The sequence below is a fragment of the Mustela putorius genome, unplaced genomic scaffold (assembly GCF_011764305.1).
Source record: "Mustela putorius furo isolate JIRA1106 unplaced genomic scaffold, ASM1176430v1.1 tig00003859_pilon_pilon_pilon, whole genome shotgun sequence".
Classification (NCBI taxonomy): Eukaryota; Metazoa; Chordata; class Mammalia; order Carnivora; family Mustelidae; genus Mustela; species Mustela putorius.
Genome location: NW_025422011.1, coordinates 31,150,327 through 31,169,453, shown reverse-complemented (window position 1 = coordinate 31,169,453; position 19,127 = coordinate 31,150,327). Strand labels below are relative to the sequence as shown.

Genomic DNA, 19,127 nt, shown 5'->3' with positions numbered 1-19,127 from the left:
AACAGGCTGTAGGTGAGAGTCTGCTTCATGCTCAGAACCAGAGCAGAGGTCATAAAACTGAGAGAGAAGCCAGGAGGGCGGAAGAAAAAGGTGCCTGGAGGTCATGCATGCTCAGGATTGCTCAGAAGGCTAGGTAGTAAGCCCTTTGGCCGCTCGCTTAATTCTGGAGTGAGCCTGGTGTGCCCAGGGCTGCTGCCACACCCCAGCCTTGGTCAGGTTTTCATGCACGAGGCTAGGAAGGCTAGCTAATTCCAGTCCGGCATCTCTATAGAACCAAAGCTATAGAAGCCCCATGCTCAAAGAGAGAAGTATTGGCTAAGTTCCAAACTAGGGTCCCCCTGACACGTGTGCTGTCTACTCTAATCGAGTCTTTGTTTTGAGCTAAGATCTCTGGCCCCATTACCATCACTGATGCTGCCAGAGAATAATAATAAGCTTGAATGTCACAGGAACTCGGGGAGCAATTTTCTGAAATCCAAATGAAACCCTTCTCATTGCTAGCCCGAGAGTCATTTTTATCAGACAAGTTGGCCCATCCATTTACTCCGGAGTGTTCAGTGCCCTCTCTGGTGGGTTAAGTTCCTTTGAATTGCTGTGTGCATCTTCTCCTTGCGGACATATTCAGAAAAGCCCGCTCTATCCAGCTGCTATTCAAACTGATCCCCTGGACTATGTTTAATTTATACTTTGCTATATGAAGATGAACCACTTACTCATTTAAAGTGTTTCTTTTTTTATGTCTTTAATCAGTGGCTGTTTCTTTCCTCTCTCAGAAGCTTAATCTAATCAGAAACAAATCCCACACATATGAATGGCTCATTAGCACGTCCCAATCAAATTCGAATTGATGGTCCCTATCAGATGCCCCCTCAAAAAGGTGACAACCGCCCAAAGGATGACTCTTTGGACCAATGTCCAGAGTATAGCCCATGGTAAGTCAGGAGGGTCCTTTCTGAAATGTAGGACAACCAGGAAGCCCGGGATGAAAGGATACACTCTGTCACCACTATCCGCCCAACCCCAGACATAGGGGCCAGGACTCAGTGACATATGTGTCACTGAGATGGCAGAGGTGGGCAAGTTTGGCCTTTCAGCAGACCTGAGGCACAGACATTAGAGGAAGCTATGTATCTGGCCTAAGCATCACCCCTACATTTGGCTTGGTGGGACCCCGAAGGTTACCATTCAGATGATAAAAAGGAATCAGGAGATACCAAACATTCTCTCACTCAGAAATGGCATTTGTACTAAGCAGCTTTCCTCTTACTCCATTGGAATTCAGATTAAAAAAGCTGGTGTGCTGGGTCTTCGCTTAAAGAGATTTGCCCTTTTCATACACATCAAAATGAATTGTCAGCTTGGGTATGATCTCTGAAAGGTACCTACAGCAAACTCACATTAAAAATGGGATTTATAAAGGAGATCAGCATTGCAGTAGGGAACTGAATGAGACCTAACAGATTACCTCCCATCATTTCCCAGGTGAGCAAAGTGAGGCTCAAGGTCAGGTGATAATTTAGAAGCTGAGTAGGAAATGTATCCAAGCCCTGGGCCTCTTGAGATAGGAGGTCCCTGTGGTTCAGAGCACAGGCTCTGGGGTTAAACAGTGTTGGTGTCAAAGCCTACATTTCTCATTTGCTGGACTGGTGACTTTAGGCAATTCATTCCATCTTCTAACATTCTATTTCCTTGTCTGTGAAATGGAGGCAAAAATGACACATTACAAATATAGTTGTGAGAATTACATGAGCTACATTCCTCTGAGCTCAAGATTTATATATCCAACTGCCTACATGTCACCTCCACTTGTGTGTCTCTCAAGCATCGCAAGCTTGCCTATGCAAAACCATGTTCTCCGTTTCATTCCCTGCCTCCCCATCTGCCTCCAGTCTTCCTGTCGTCCACCTAATAGCCCAAGTCTAAAACCTACATCAACAATCATGTAATTCATCCATAATTACATCCTCTTTTTCCCCCCTCCACATTCAATAATACATCGGCAAATGCAATCAGTTCTACCTCCTAAGTATAGCTTCAGTTTAATCACATCTCCCAAGCTGCGGAGTCAACAGCCTGGTCCCAGCCGCCATTATCTATGCGTGGACAAGTCTATCAGCAGCCTCCTAAAAAGTCTCTTTGCTTCAACACTTGCCATCCTGTGATCCACCTTCTAAAACTGTAAGTCAGATCATGTCGCTTCTGTGCTTTAATTCAATTCAACAATCACTCACTGAGCACTTCCCATGTGCCAGGCACCGTTGTATGAGAGGACAGTCTTGTCACTGAGCAAAACGTACAAAATCCCTGACATTCTGGAACTTACACTCTGTTTTGTGCTGTAGCACTTGCTAGGAACTGAACTGTGCCCCCACCCCCCCACCAAATTCCTATGCTGAAGGCCCAACTCCTCCATGTGACTCTACTGAAATAGAGCCTTGAAGGAGGTGATTAAGTTAAATGAAGCCATAAAATGAAGCCCTGATCAGATAGAACTACATCCTTATTAGAAGACAAAGAGACACTAGAGCTCGCTTTCTACCATGTAAGGACACAGTGAGAAGGTGGCTGTATACAAGCCAGGAGGAGAGGTCTTACTAGAAACCGACCATGCAGGGACCCTGATTTCAGACTTCTATCTTCCAGAACTGGGAAAAAACAAATTTCCATTTTTCGAGGCACCTCATCTATGTATTTTGTTAGGGCAGCCCGAGTTGGCTAATACAGCACTTACTGAAATTTTACAAAAGATTTAATTTCTTTCTTTGACAGAGCACAAGCAGAGGGAGTGACAGAGGGAGAGGGAGAAGCAAGATTCCCCCCCTGAGCAGGGCGCACCAATGCGGGACTCGATCCCAAGACCCTGGGATCATGACGTGAACTAAAGGCAGTTGCTTACCCAACTGAGCCACACAGGTGTCCTGGAAATCTGTAGCCATATATTTATTCTTTGTTTTCTTTCATTAGCTGTCTGCACCATTATGCCATTAGCTCCAAGAGGGAAGGGGCTACCTTCACTTTTAAACATTATATGCTCAATGTTACATATGCAATGTTAAGCATTGCATGCCCAAGTTCACCTATGATAGGCACCTAACAAATGAGGTCAAAGGAAAGAATTGCATTAAATGTACACATCAGATTATAAATTGAGTGACCATATGTCCTGGTTTGCCCATCGTAGTATTGGTGGATGTCTAATGTTCCAGTGTGATTATCAGGAATACTTCCTTTCACTCTCAAAAATGTTCTGGTTGGGATAATAAATTATAATTTATGTATATATTTATTATTTGTTTATATATGCCATATATATAGGGCACAGAAGTGCTGAAAGCCAGGAAAACTGTCTTGAAATCATTACTAATGTTTTATCTCCCCTTCTTCATGATTTCTTTACAGAACTACAATCCAGTGCAGTGGAAATGCCACAGGCTATAAAGATGTTGACGAGCAGCATCTGAACAGGCATAAGGAACGATATGGGGCACACGGCATTCAGCACTCAACCACCTGCGGGGGGCTGCGCCAGGCAAGGACAGGGACTGGGGCCTGTCCCTTGGACTTTTTCAAACCAGACCAGACAGCACACACATGGAGAAAGACAGGACCTAATGGGAACAATTGTTATTTCCTGGGGTAGTTGATACCAGGGGTTAACTATTTTCAGGATCGACTTCATGTTCAGGTAATCTTTGTTTGATAGAAAAACTTGTGGGTAAAGGTAATTTCTGTTATCAGTCACCCACAAGCACTGGGAAATTATATTTATCAGTATCCTACTTCTTGCATCCCTTTACAAAGTAAAGAGCATTATCTTTTTTTTTTTTTTTTTTTGAGAAAGAGTTTGGGTGGGGGATGCGGTTGCAGAAGGAGAGGGAGAGAGAGAATCTCAAGCAGATTCCCTGCTCAGTGCAGAGCCCGATGCAGCTCAAGCTGGGGCTCCACAGAGGATTCGATCCCCCGACCCTGCAATCATAACCTGAGCAGTAATTAAGCATCTGCCACTTAACTGACTGAGCCACCCAAGTGGCAGGAGCATTTGTGATGGGAGTAGGTGTCTCCAAACTCCCCTTCTGCAATTTCAGATTTATGAATATCTGGTCTTGTTGAGAAAAAAACCACAGCAGTGTCTAGAAGAGGAGGACAAACCAAAAGGAGGGGAAGGGGAAGGAGAGAAGGGAGGAGGGAGCCCCTGCTTGCTGTCACTCTAAGGGACTGACTGTGGCCTTGCTTAGTGGTCCCTTCCTGGAAAAGGAGAGCTACAATGTAATGGCGGCAAGAGGCTACCTTACAGCATCTGATACAAAACAGAAGGGAAACTCAGCTAAAGAAAAAAATAAAACACAAAACAAGAACAGAGAAAGAGAGAATGAATGAAAATGAATGACTCTCCTGAGTTTTAACATACATTGCTGGCTCCCGGGGATTTTTTTTTTTTTTTTTTGCTTTTATTTTTCTAGTTTCCTCCAAATCAGGAAATTAAGCCCTGATACATTACTATTACCTAATCCACAGTCTGTAATAAAATTTCATTAATTATACCAATAATGGTCTTTATAGCTCTTTTCCTCCTTGGCCCCAACTTTTTTGGAAGGTAAAAATTTCCTTCAGTTTGACTCTCAAAACCCTTTATCAATTGCTACCTCTTCTGGGCATCTTATGAATCTTTTTCTATGGTTCCCTCATTGAACACAATTAAAAAAACATAAGTGTGAAGACCCTTCCAGAGTAAAACCATCCACGGGCGCTCTGCCTTTCCTGCTCCCCACCATTTCTAGCTAATTGCTTCATTATGTACTTTTTTAATTGCTTTGTTCTTTAGGGATTAATTTTGCACTTATCTTTACTAACTGTAAAACTTTTACAGTGTACTGTTAAACTGCGTCTGTTCTGCGGCTGGTCTGTAACTGCAGGGTTACTGGTGGCTGGTGTGCTCGTGATAATGTGTTGGGGCAAAAAAAAGCCTTCCTCCAGTGTTTCTAGATGCTGGGCATCTGAGCAAGGAAGAGTAACTGGCTCTGGGCTGCTGGGGGCACCGAGCTTCCCTTATGTATGAAGATCACAAGCAGGGAAGACCCCAAATCCTGGGGTTTAGGCTTCCTAGGTCCCAGGTTGCTTGGGCATTTCAGGCCTCCTGGGTTCCAGGAGGCCACACCTAGGGGCCCACAGCCCCGCACAGCAGGGCTAGCTAGAGCTGACCACCTAGAAGGAAAGGGAATTTTCAACCACTCTCTTAAGGTCAAGTCTGTGCTTTCCCAGGTTCCTGGCACTCGGCCTCTGCCTACAAGTAGACACTAGGTCAACCTGTCCCTCCATTCATGGTCAAATATAATCTCTAACCTCCCTGCCTCCTATCAGTTTCCAACCACTTCCTCCTTAGCCCTTTGCAATCTGTCTCCTAGAGCCAGCCTTGACTCCACCTGTCCCCTCTAGGGCCACCTTCCAGCTGCATCCATATACCGTTTCTCTGCTCACATTCTCACAGTACAGCCTGGGGATTTAGAGGCATTAGCATCAGACAGAACCATGTTCAAATCCAAGCTCCACCACCCTTTCTCTGTGGGACCTAGGCCAGTGAATCCAACTCTCCGAGCCTCTGTGTTCTCATCTGTAAAATGAGGATAATAATTCTAACCTCTAGTGGTTCTTGGGAGGCATCAAGGAGATACAGCATGAGACTCCCTAAGATGCAAGCATGAGGAGGGTACAACCTAGACTATCCTGCTCATCCCAGGATATCCAGTGCTTAGCACAGTGTCTAGTATTAAATACACACACTAAGCACACTAGAAATGTTTGAAAGATGGTAGCTATGATCATCAGCATTCATCTCAGCTTGGCTATTGTATATTGTACTGCTGAAAGACTGCCTTCCCTGACATCTGTGATTTCCCATCAATCCAGCTTTCCTCTTTCTAGCTGATTCCTCGCCATAACTACGGGCACCATCCTGCCACCTGCCCCCCACTCCCGATGCCCACAATTAATTCCAAAATCTCTTTTTAGTTCAGACTTTCATCCTTACTGGGCTCCTCCATCCTCTTGCCTTGAGTGGGCACACAGAGGGCACCTGAGCCCCCGGCTCACCTCTTGTCTTGTCTTTACCTTTAGGGATACAGTGCTGGCTTCCTGTCCAAGGCAGGATCCGGGTATTTCATTTCTCTGGGCCCTACTGCCAAGCGCAGAACACAAGCAGCATAAGAAATGCTCACTGTACGAATGGATAGATGCATGAATAATGCAAGCTTTCTGGCTGTTGCCTTTGTTGTTTCTAATAGCAAACATGCCCCATTTTCCCCTTCAAACCCACTCTATCCCAAACGTCCCTTTCTTAGTGAGCGGTACCCCCAAAATCTCCCAACATGTGGGCTTCCCAACTCAATGCTGTCTTGGCCAGACCTTTAATAACTCGTTTGTGAAGACCAGAAAAGGCTAGGTCTCAACCTCCAACAATCACTCAAACTATTAATAGCATCCAACACAGTGCTAAGGGAGCACGTGGACAGCGCTTTAGCTAAAGCTTTGAGTCACTGGGAAAATTCCGTCAGGAAGTACAAAAGCCTGCAAAGTTGAAACCTGTGTTTGGTATCTTTTGAAGTCCTTGGCCTCAGAAGACCGCACAGATGCATACTTATCCCATTGTATGCTGTCAGCCTTCTCCAGGCCTTCCCCCCATGACAGGGGCTGAAGGACAATGCCAAAGAAGATTCCAGTTCATGACAGAATGATGTAAAACCATGCAGGGCTCACTGCCCCACTGCAGAACACATGCGCACACATAGGGCTGCCTAAGTCCAAGTCCTCAGGTTCTTCTGAACTCTAGTTCCAGCTGGCCTGGACCAACCATGATGTTTAGAAGTAACTAGAGCCAAGTCCAATTGCAGGTGTTTCATTTTCTCTGTCTCCAGGGATGGGAGGGAAGAGAATCTATGTACAGCTTTTCTATGAGAGGTTGCAGCTGGTGGTTTCCCGAGACCTTTCCCGCTGAACGGGAACACTGGTGCGCACAACCTTTCTCTTCCTTCTCAAGTCTCTCTGACCACACTAGCAGATGAGTTGATTTCCCTGAAACTGTGGGAGCCGGGGTGTTTTACTGTCTTCCTTGTGGGTGGGTGAGAACAACCATGATGCCAGCAGTGAGCTGAGATTACTCAGTCCTCGAAGGCCATGGCCTCCGGGTGGAGGGGAACCATATAGCCTGTCACCTGCTTCGGTACACAGCAAGCTTGACAAGCACACATTAACCTGCCTGGACCTCTTTTGTGGGTACTGCTAGTGAAGCCTGAAGCCCTTTAACCAAGGATATTATTTTGTAGAAGTCTCAAATAATGGCAATGTCTGTTCTAGGCAGTTGCTGCACACCCTTCTCTGATTTCTCTTCCTCCTCGGTGTCTCCAGCTTCCTGAACTCAGATTTCTGGCTTCCCGTCTGTTTCTGGTTCCTCTCCTTTGGTAGTTCCTCCCTCTCCCTCCTTTCTGACTCTCTGGACTCTGGCTTTTGGTTCAGCTGTCTCTATCACGCCTCCAGTGTAGAACCCCCCCACCCCGGGACCTCAGGTAAAGACTGTCAGACCAAGGCCCCGTCTTGCATGAGGGATTTGGGCCGAGCCATCAAGCCCTAGAATGGTACCATGGTCATTTTCCAAAGCAATGTTGGCCAAACGAGGAAAGTAAACTTTATGCCATGGAAGATTTTCAACTCTGCTGGCAGAGGTGGCTAAGGAACATGACCCAGTGATAAGGTCTTGAAGACCCTCAGGCTGGTTCTCATCTTGTGTGATTTCAGGAGGTATTTTATCCTGTTTCCTCCAGCTTCCTGATTTAAAAAGTGGGGATAACAATGTAGACCTCATGGGGCTCATGTAAAAATTAATGAAATGCTATATGCAAAGTGATGAGCCAATAGCACACAATCAATGGGAGCTCTTCCCATTATTATTATTATTATTATTATTATTGTCACCTTCCCTCCAGACTGCAGCTAGTACCACTATCAGCTATGGGGCATGCATCTGTTTCATGAAATAGGAACTCTCTTCTCTTGCCCAAGACTTTATGTCACTGACCAAGAGTTCAGCTAGAGTCATGTGCATTTTCAGCTGTCACTGTACACATCACCACAACTCTCTGCAACACTCATCTCCCCCTTCCCTGCCTTAAAAATGCATACCCTTCCCCAGAGTCCCCACATAAATGCCTCCTCCTCTGTGAAGTCTTAGCCAGCTTCCATGGGGGGGAGTGGTCATTCCCTCCCCGGGGGCTACTATAATGCACACAGGATCTTTCATTCTTGCCATTTTGATGGTGAGCAAAGTGTGCCTGACTTAGTACTTTAATCCAGATTATATTCATAGTGATTCATTTTCATCCAGAAGGTATTTTCTGGAGTAAATGTCACTTAAGCAATTTAATCCTCTTGGTTGATTTTCTATATAGCATAATTAAAATACAGTTCCTGTTATACTGATTCTCCAATTTATTTATTTTCATTGGATTAATATTTTTACATTGATTTTATAACTAACATAATGATTTATCTATCAGTACTTTTTTAAAAATCCACATCACATGTTACAGTTATGGATGGCCTCTGTCACAGAGTTTTTTTTTTTTTTTTTTTTGTGATCATTACTCCAACCGAGTTTGGTTTACTTGAATCAAATTTTGCAGATGTAAATTATGTAAATATTTATTTCTTCAATCAATTTTTTTAGTTTTAGATATTTTTATTGGGTTCGTATTTATTTGATGCTTTAGTTTGTGTTTATTATCTTTACTCATGGTTTGGAAAAAGAATAACAGTTTACATTTTTTTTGTTTGTTTTAAAAAAAATGTCTAGGAATATCCTAATTCAAAGTGAGTAGGCTTTCTGAGTTATGTACATACTACAGTTGGCATTAGTGGATCAAAGTCCCAGAAGTCCTTAAAGTCTAGATGGAGGAAGGAGTCAAAGCCTCCTGTTTAAGTTCATGACATTTTCTATAATTTTATTTCAGCCTCTTACTTAGAATATGGTAAGTTGGTCTTTCCAGCTAGACTGAGAGCGACTCAAAGGCAGGGTCTGTGTCATTTGCTTCTAGTTTCCCAGCATAGCAAGTGGGATGAAGGATGGATGAATGAATGCATAAAAAAAATGAACCCACAAGAAGGTTGAGAGAAATTTTGTCAGATTTCTCATTGAAGCCCACTAGACCTTGCCTACATATATAAGGCATAATGACTTCTGAAGCCATTCTTCCTGGGTTCAAATCTCAGCTTTACCATTTTCCAGTCGTGTGCCCAAGGGCAAGTTATATCCCTGCTCTGTGCTTCAGTGTATCCATTTGTAACTGGGGATAATAGTATTTGCATCACTTGCAGGTTGCTGCAAGGATTAAGGGAGTTAATAAATATAAATCACTTAGGACAAGAGTTCACATATAGTTACTGCTACATCACTATTAAGGTTAGTTTTATGGTCCTAAATCCCATAGATCTTTACAATGATACAAAGATACAATGATCTTTACAATGAACAAGAGGTGGCCATGTTCATATCCTATTATAGGATTGGGGGGGCTGTCATTATTCCATAGGGCATTGCTTCTTTTTAAATTTTTTTTATTTTTTTTTTAAGATTTTATTTATTTATTTGAGAGAGAGACAGTGAGAGACAACATGAGCGAGGAGAAGGTCAGAGAGAGAAGCAGACTCTACGTGGAGCTGGGAGCCCGATGCAGGCTGTGACTCCGGGATCATGACCTGAGCCGAAGGCAGTCGTCCAACCAACTGAGCCACCCAGGCATCCCTACTTCTTTTTTTTTTTTTTTTTTTTTTTTTTTTAAGATTTTATTTATTTGACAGAGATCACAAGCAGGCAGAGAGGCAGACAGAGAGAGAGGGAGAAGCAGGCTCCCCACTGAGCAGAGAGCCCGATGTGGGGCTCGATCCCAGGACCTTGAGATCATGACCTGAGCTGAAGGCAGTGGCTTAACCCACTGAGCCACCCAGGCGCCCCCTTACTTCTTTTTTTAAAATGACTCTAATATTTGTTTCTTATATTGGATTGATAACCACATCCATTACAACTTCTATCCCACCTCCGAAGGTCATAACTCTGACCTTTTAAGTTACATAAAATACATTCTCGTATACTTGTCCGACCTTCAAATTCAAAACCTGTTCATTAAGCGCATACTAGATTCCAACCAACAATATGAAAATTAAGCAGCCATAAGTCCTGACATGAAGTGTTTTAAAAGCAAGTCAGGAAAGAAGAGGGAATGATGACATTGTGTCTCTTATGGATCTTCTCCTTCAAATCCAAGATCCCCATAGGACACAGTTGGCAAGCCAAATTACAAGCATGACTTAAAAAACATTTTAAAGCTTAGACTTACAAACATAACACAAAGGCTATAAAATTGAAATTGTGTGACAGTAGTACATAAATATACCAACAAATCAGTGGAAACAGATTCAAATATATACATGACAATTTAGCATATGATAAAGGTAGCATTGCAATGTGGTGAGGAAAAGATGTCATTTTAAATAGGAGGTGTTAGGATAACTGGTTGGCCATACAGAAAAATAAGACATTGAGTCTATTCTTCATACCATACATCAACATCAATTCTGAATGAACTAGAGTTTAAAATGAGAAAAATATTTGAGCACACAAATGCCAGAAGAAAACAGATGCATTTCTTTATAACCTAATGTGGTTAAGTTTTTCTATGACTAAACCCTGGAAGCAAGAAGGAAAAAGAGAGATACATTTGCTTACATTAAAAAAAAAGAAGAAGAAAAGGAAGGGAAGAGGTTTCAGCATGGCAAAAACAAAAACCAACCAAACAAACAACCCCCCCCAAAAAACAACAAAATACAACAAACAAACAAAAAACAAACAAAATGAAAAAAAAAAACCCACCAGAAGCAAAACCAAAAGACAAGTAACAAACAGGGAGAAAATATTTGCAATGTATATGACAGACAAAGTATTACCATCCCTAATGTGTAAAGAGATTCTAAAAATAGAGAAAAGACTAACAATCCTGTAGGAAAATGGGCCAACGATATGAAAAACTCATGGAAAAAAGAAATGCAAATGGCCTTAATCATATGAAAAGCTGTTCAACTTAGCTCTTAATAAGAGAAATGCAAATTAAAACTTCTCTGAAAGCCATTTCTCATCTGTCAGATTGGCAAAAACCCAAATAGTCTACAACATACTTTGTTAGTTGACTATGGGGAAACAAGAACCTTTATTGTTCCTGGTGGAAAAAGTACTACCCCTTTGGAGGGATATTTGAGGACGTCTTAGCAAAATTACACATACATTTGCCCTTTGACCCACAGTTATGCTTTCAGGAATCTGTTCAAGTGATAATCCAGTAAAAATGTGAAAATGTGTAGGCACAAGACTATTAGTTATAGCACTATGCCCTCAAGAGGAAACCGGTAAAATAAACTATAGAACATGCACACATTGGAGTACTATGCAGCTATAAAAAAGCAATGAGGCAAAATCTCTATATACTATTATAAGTGATCTTCAGAAAAAAAGCATATATCAAGAAAACCATGGTCCTGAAAAGTGTACACAGAGTATTACCATTTACACTAAATTACCATTAACATTACACGGAGAGATGTGAACATATGTACAATATTTCCTTATATGTTTTTGAAGGGTAAAGTAAAGCAAACAAAATGTTTACATTAGACATAGTAAGAAAACAGAGGACAGTGACAGAATATGGACTTTTATGAATATACTTGGTTTGTAGATTTGACTTTGAAATTATGTAAAAATTTATAGAATTATAAAAAGTTAAATATGAAAAAACAATGCCTAAAAATCAAAAGCAAGATGAAAGAAATGAACCTGTTTATTAGGTTGGTAGGAAAATAACACAGAGAGGAACTATTCAACATGACTTTAAATCACAGTAATTTTTCTCTAGTGGAATATAAATGGCAAGAAGAAAGGCAAAAAAAAAAAAAGAATTAAACTGTTTCTAGCAATCATATTGTTGGTGATGGCATTGTTATTAGTATTCTGAGACAGCTGTATGCATACGGGGGAATAAAAGAAACAAGTAATTGTGTTGGTGTCATTAAGAATCAGAATTTTTGACATGGGAGAAGGGAAATAAAAATGTAAGATTGATAAGGTGAAGTAGAAACTCTCTAGTTCTACATTTGAATTAGAAAGATCATCATGGGGGCGCCTGGGTGGCTCAGTGGGTTAAGCCTCTGCCTTCGGCTCAGGTCATGATCTCGGGGTCCTGGGGTTGAGCCCTGCATCAGGCTCTCAGCTCAGCAGGGATCCTGCTTCCCCCGCCTCCAGCCCCTGCCTGCCTCTCTGCCTGCTTGTGATCTCTCTGTCAAATAAATAAATAAAATCTAAAAAATAATAATAATAAAATTAAATAAATAAAATCACAGTCTGGGCACTAGGGGTGTTCATTGTTACTGGTTTGGTCCATGTTTCTAGGTCTTTTAAGTAGTCTGAGCTAGAAATTATTATTTTTGTAGAGAGAAAATACTCCAGGCATTCATGATGATCTTTCTGTTTTTTTTTTTTTAAGATTTTATTTATTTATTTGACAGACAGAGATCATAAGTAGGCAGAGAGGCAGGCAGAGAGAGGGAGAAGCAGGCTCCCTGCTGAGCAGAGAGCCCGATGCGGGGCTCAATCCCAGGACCCTGAGACCATGACCTGAGCCGAAGGCAGAGGCTTAACCCACTGAGCCACCCAGGTGCCCCACAGACTGTGATTTTAAATACCATTACTCACTAAAAGAAAACTGGGCTCCTTAGGGAAATGGCTGATTATAGGTCTGGAATAGGAAATGTATAGATGAACCTGGAACATCCCGATAGCAGGAAGCCACTAAAGAATCACAGGTTCCTAACAGCCAAAGGTGAAAATATGCAAATTAATAAGGATATTAAATGTAATAAATTGAAATACATCCAACATATTTAAATCCATAAGTTCATAATAATACTAAAAAGAATAATTAGTTCCCTTTGGAAGATGGTAGAAAATCAGTTCTTTTTTCTTTTGAAAGCTGTTATAAAGTTCTTTATTCTGATTTTTCCAAATGAATTTTATTGTACTTCCAGGCAACCAAAAAATGGATGATTGTAAATGTCTTTTTGTGTAAGTCATAGGAATAAAAGGCACAGCATAAGGAATCCAGTCAATGATATTGTAACGGTGATGTATTGGGACAGATGGTAGCTATCCTATGGTGAATACAGCATAATGTATAAACTTGTTGAATCACTACCTTGTATACCTGAGACCAATAGAGCCTTACGTGTCAACTATACTCAAATAAAAAATACATATACAAAAAAAGAAAAAAGTTATTCCAGTTAATAAATGAGTAAGAATGGAGCGCCTGAGTGGCTCAATGGGTTAAGCCTCTGCCTTCGGCTTAGGTCATGGTCTCAGGGTCCTGGAATTGAGCCCCACATCAGGCTCTTTGATTGGCGGGGAGCCTGCTTCTCCCTTCTCCATCTCTCTCTGCCTGCCTCTTTGTCTATTTGTGATCTCTGTCTCTGTCAAATAAATAAATAAAATCTTTAAAAAAAATAAAATCTTTAATAAAAATAAAATACCATCATTTTGCAAACCCTAATGAATGAACTAGACATGATGCACCTCATGATGGACGTATACAGATATTGCCTATGAAATATTCTTGCTACAAAACTGAACCTACATTTCCAGATCTAACTACCAATTTAGCAGAAATATACAGGTCAGGAGAACATGTTAAATGTCATCAGGGAAATTCAATTGAGAAAATCTGTACTATGGGGGTCTCTATAGCAAAAATAACCTCATCTCTTTAAAAATAAATTACAAAGGGAAAAAAGGAGATGGAGGGAGAAATTCAGTAGATTAAAAGACACCTGAAAGATATTAAGCGGCAGGGTGTGGGAGGTTGGGGGAACCAGGTGGTAGGTATTAGAGAGGGCATGGATTGCATGGAGCACTGGTTTAGTGCAAAAACAATGAATACTGTTATGCTGAAAATAAAAAAAATTTTTAAAAATTTAAAAAATAAATAAATAAAAAGAAAGATATTAACCAACTGGATTTTGATTCAAACAAACAAACAAACTGAAAAACAAAAAATGAGACAATTAAGGAAATTTGAACACATAATATTTGATGGTATTAGGGAATTCTTTTCAACACTTTAAGACTGAAATAGTATTGTGGTTATATTCTTTAAAAAATTCTTATCTATTTTAGATGTATATTGAAATATTTTTTGATGATATGATGTCTGGGATTTGCTTCAAAATAACTGAAGTTGAGGCAGGATTGGGTTAGGGTAGAGATTAAAACCAAAATTATCTGTGCATTCACAATGTTGCAACTGGGTGATGGATGCAAGGCACTTTATTATACCATTCTATTTTTGCATATGTCTGAAATTGTCTGCAATAAAGAAGTGTTTCTGTTTTTGCTTGAGATTCCATTTCTCATAAACTATCTGGAGCATGGAGCACAATACCTTAGATATTAGATTACCTGTTGCAGAGGACTTTTGAACTCAGGTTCTAAATCCCCTTGTTATATAAGGGACCACAACTTACGTAATTCTTGAGCTTAAGGAAGCTGAAAAGAAGCCATATATGATCTCCCCTTGAAGCTAAAGCATGGTCATATAATCCAGGTTTAGCCAACTGTATGTTCTCAGCAAGGACTCTGAATCTTCGTGAATGTCACCAAGACCCAAGCCCTGTGCCCAGTATTTAGTAGCAGAACCACCTAGCCATGGCAGTGGTGTCAGTCCTAAATACATTATTTCCTACTGGTTGGCTTTGGCTATGGTTTCTGCTCTCTATTCTCTCTAGGTTTCCACTTATTTTCCTGAATCTGCATCTCTAGACTTCTTATAGGAGGTCTTTGAGACTTTGAGACTATTAGACTTCTTTGAGATATCTAAGGACCTTCCAATAAATTTCTTTTCTCTGTAGGTCAGCCTGAGTCAGTTTTCTTTGCTTACAATATAGACTCCTGAGTGTCATCTAAAAAGTTTAGCAGGACTATAATAATATAAATTAAAACATGCTTTAAAAAACAAAGCACCATATAAATGGCACGGTAGTATATTTATGTAACACATATATCTATATGCATAATACAATTATATGTTTTATATAGATCCCTTTGTAGTTTACAAAGTATTTAAATTAATTTCTTGCTTTCTTTGTTGTTAAAATAATTATAGTAATGAGATAATAAAACATAAGGATGAATTTACCTTTCTGACCAACATAAATATATATGTATACATATATAATTAAAGATTTTATTTATTTATTAGAGAGAGAGAGAGTGAAAGAGCACAAGCAGGGGGAGCTGTAGAGGGAGAGGGAGAAGCAGGCTCCTTGCTGAGCAGAGACCCCAATGTGGGACTCGATCCTAGGACCCTGGGATCATGACCTGAGCTGAAGGCAGACGCTTAACCATCTGAGCCACCAGGTGCCCCAACATAAATATTTTTAATCTTATAACACTTCTAGATACTATCTGACTTGCCAATAGCACTTGATTGTTGTGTGTAGTAAATAGGATAATTATAGTAAAAAAATTTGAAAATACATATGAAAGGCATTGCCATCATTCCTTAGTTGATTATAGAAGCTACAGATGAACCCAGTCCAAGGACTAGGGAATTTCTGATGACTATGCAGTTTGTGAAATCTGTTCTTACTGTGTCTATAACCTTCTTTGCTTCCTTCATCCCACAGGCCCTATGGAATAGTGATTGGCATTTTCTTAAAGTATAGATAGAGAGATACTATCTTCTCCATGGCTAAGAAAGAAAATTGAAGAGAGGGCATGAAAACTGGTAGACAAAGACAATAAAAAGATGTCATAGAAACAGAATAAAGTCTCTTGTCTGAGGCGCTGAGAGATCTCCAATGCAAATTCCTGCTTTATTTAGTTATTAAAAAAGGATACCCAGATAAGGAGGAGCTTGACTGATTTCTTGGTGATCCCAGGGCCAACAAGAGGAGCCAGTCAGCTGGACATCTTATTGCCCTAGATTTTGGTCAGTTATATAGGGAGAAGAGGGAGAATCATTCTATACTCAGTTAGACCTTATGATGAGGCCAAGCAAGAACAATTAAAAGAGGCAAGGCTATCATGAGGGTTTGGGTAATCTGGGTGAGACAGAATAAAGGAAATGATCCAGCCTTTGGAGCAGGTGGTAAAAGGTCAGTCAATCTAGAGGATGAAAAAGCTGTTCAAGAGGCAGTGTAATAGCAGACAATATTTTAAAGAGAATGACGATTGTGACCATTCCAAGACAGAGAGTCCAAAATACCAATAAGAAACTCCCAAATGAGTAAAGCTTGGACATCCAGACAAGGAGTTGGTGACTTGCGGGTATGTCCAAATGGATGTCCAATGGAGTCCTATCTGGAAGACTCTTCTCTGTGCTCCATTACAGAGAGCCAGAGCCAAGAGGGAGAGGAGAGCTCTCTTTCCTTCAACCGCCTGCTCTGGACACTAGGAAGGGCACTAGCACAGTGGTAGTAACATCCTTCCCTCCCTTTCCTACTTCTATGGTGGAGACAGCTGTTACTTATGTGGAAGAATTTGATTTCAAAGAATAGTCAGGCTAGGCTTCTATATATTTCTATATGTCAATTCTACATAATTGAGAAGTTGTCTCTTTCAATATTAGAAATTTAACAAGTTTTACATTTTCCAAAGAAATTTTTAAATATGTTGTGCTCTTGTTGTTTTATTGAACACAGTACACAGTCTACAATTCAGACTTTTTCATGACTCAGAATATTATTAATTGTGCTGGGGTGTCTGAGTGGTTCAGTTGGTTAAGTGTCTGACTCTTGATTTCGTTTAGGTCATGACCTCAGGGTCATGAGACTGAGCCCTGCTTGGGGCTTTGCACTGGGTATGGAGCCTTCTTAAGATTCTCTTTCTCTCGCCCTCTGCCCCTCCCCCTGCCCCCACCTCACACTCTCTCTCATATATATATTTGTTCTGTAAACCCAGGGATCTTCCTGGATGTTTGGACCTAGAAGAGATCCAAGCCACTGTTCTTTTGGGCATTTAGTATCTATTCTCAACTCTACGTTCAAATAGCTTGCATAAGTTTGGAATATTTTCATCCCTTAAACGTTTAGCAGTGCTTGGTGGTGAACCATCATCCTAGTGTTTTACCTGTGAGAATATATTAAACTACTGATTCAACTTCTTTAATGGTTATGGAACAATTTCAGTTTTTAATTTCTTCCTGTGGCAGTTTTTATAAACTATATTTTTCCATAAATTTGTTCTCTTTATTTGTTTTCACATTTTTGAATAAACTTGTTAACAATATACTCTTCCATTTTTAATCTCTATATCAACTATAATCATTTCTCCTTTTCCATTCTTAATATTGTTTATTTGTGGTTGTGGCACCTCTTTCCCTCTCTCTCTCAATCCTGGTAAAAGTTTGTCAATTTGATTAACATTTTCAAAGAATGAAGCTTTGTTTTTTTTAGTCATTTCTACATATCATATATATATATATATATCTTCTATATATCTTTTACATATATATCAGATATGAATTATACATGTCAGAATGAATTACAAGTCATAAAAATATGTATTTCATTAATTTATGTTCATATCTTCATTATTTCACCTACAGTTTTTATTCAGATATTTTTTCTAACTACTTATATATTTATCTCATTAACCTTAAACTCTTCTTTCTAAGAGTGGGATACTATACAATTTCTCTTATTTTTTGGAAAATATTTTAATTTCATTTAATTTAATGTTTGAGGTATATGACATACTGATTTAATATTTGTATACATTATGAAATGATCACAACTTTAGTTAACATCCGTCACCTTACACAGTTACAAAAATTTTTTTTTTTTTTTTTTTTTCTTTTATTTTTATTTGCATTTATTCTGTGCAAATTTACTCCCGGGCCATAAGTTTTTGTTTCTTCAGTTTCTTCTGGGATATCTTTTTCTTCTGTGCAACCTCCTCTTCTGGTTTAGGAACAATCTGCTCTTTTTCAGTAAGGATCATCTCAATGTGGCAGGGAGAGCTCATGTATGGGTTAATGCGACCATGAGCCCTGTAAGTCCTACGCCGCATCTTGGGGGCTTTGTTCACCTGAATGTGCTCAATGACCAGAGAATCGACATCTAAACCCTTAAGTTCAGCATTACTCTCTGCGTTTTTAAGCATGTGCAGTAAAAATTCAGCACTCTTCTTGGGCCACCGACCCTGTGTCCAGCCCCACTGTTTGGCCTGGGCACACCTACCAACTCCACCATTGTAGCGACGGAATGGCACACACTGCTTCTGCAAAGTGACGTCTTTCAGATACTTGGTGGCTTTTCGGATATGCATACCCTTGATGGCCTGGGCAGTTTCACGTGTGTTCTTAAAGTGAACACGGAGATTTGAACCTCTTGACTTGCATGATTTCGTAGGGTTTTCCGGGTCAAGCGAATAGCGAACCATTTTCAGAGGTCACCCCAGGCCGCTGAGAGGAAGAGGAACAAAAATTTTTTTTTTGTGTTGAGATCTTTTAAGATTTACTCTCTTAGCAACTTCCTTTTTTTAAATTTATTTTTTATTTTCAGCATAACAGCATTCATTATTTTTGCACCACACCCAGTGCTCCATGCAATCTGTGCCCTCCATAATACCCACCACCTGGTTCCCCCAACCTCCCACCCCTCCCTGCCACTTCAAACCCCGTCAGATTATTTTTCAGAGTCCATAGTCTCTCATGGTTCACCTCCCCTTCCAATTTCCCCCAACTCCCTTCTCCTCTCTAACTCCCCATGTCCTCCATGCTATTTGTTATGCTCCACAAATAAGTGAAACCATATGATAATTGACTCTCTCTGCTTGACTGATTTCACTCAGCATAATCTCTTCCAGTCCCGTCCATGTTGCTATTCATTCTTTCTGATGGAGGCATAATACTCCATAGTGTATATGGACCACATCTTCCTTATCCATTTGTCCATTGAAGGGCATCTTGGTTCTTTCCACAGTTTGGCGACCGTGGCCATTGCTGCTATAAACATTGGGGTACAGATGGCCCTTCTTTTCA

At 40.4% G+C, this 19,127-nt stretch overlaps 2 protein-coding genes across 3 annotated transcripts in view; both read right to left on the bottom strand.

Moving 5' to 3' along the window:
* Nucleotides 1-19,127, bottom strand: part of GALNT18 (polypeptide N-acetylgalactosaminyltransferase 18) — a 350,253-nt gene that overhangs the window by 77,418 nt on the left and 253,708 nt on the right. The window lies entirely within an intron of this gene.
* On the bottom strand, nt 17,937-18,578 carry LOC123387732 (60S ribosomal protein L17). The gene has a single exon (XM_045065822.1). It carries the CDS (start codon nt 18,524-18,526, stop codon nt 17,972-17,974), a length of 555 nt encoding a protein of 184 aa, XP_044921757.1. The 5' UTR covers nt 18,527-18,578; the 3' UTR covers nt 17,937-17,971.

What these genes read in the sequence shown, in the direction of transcription:
- LOC123387732 (XM_045065822.1), bottom strand. Translation starts at nt 18,526, where the DNA reads ATGGTTCGCTATTCGCTTGACCCGGAAAACCCTACGAAATCATGCAAG.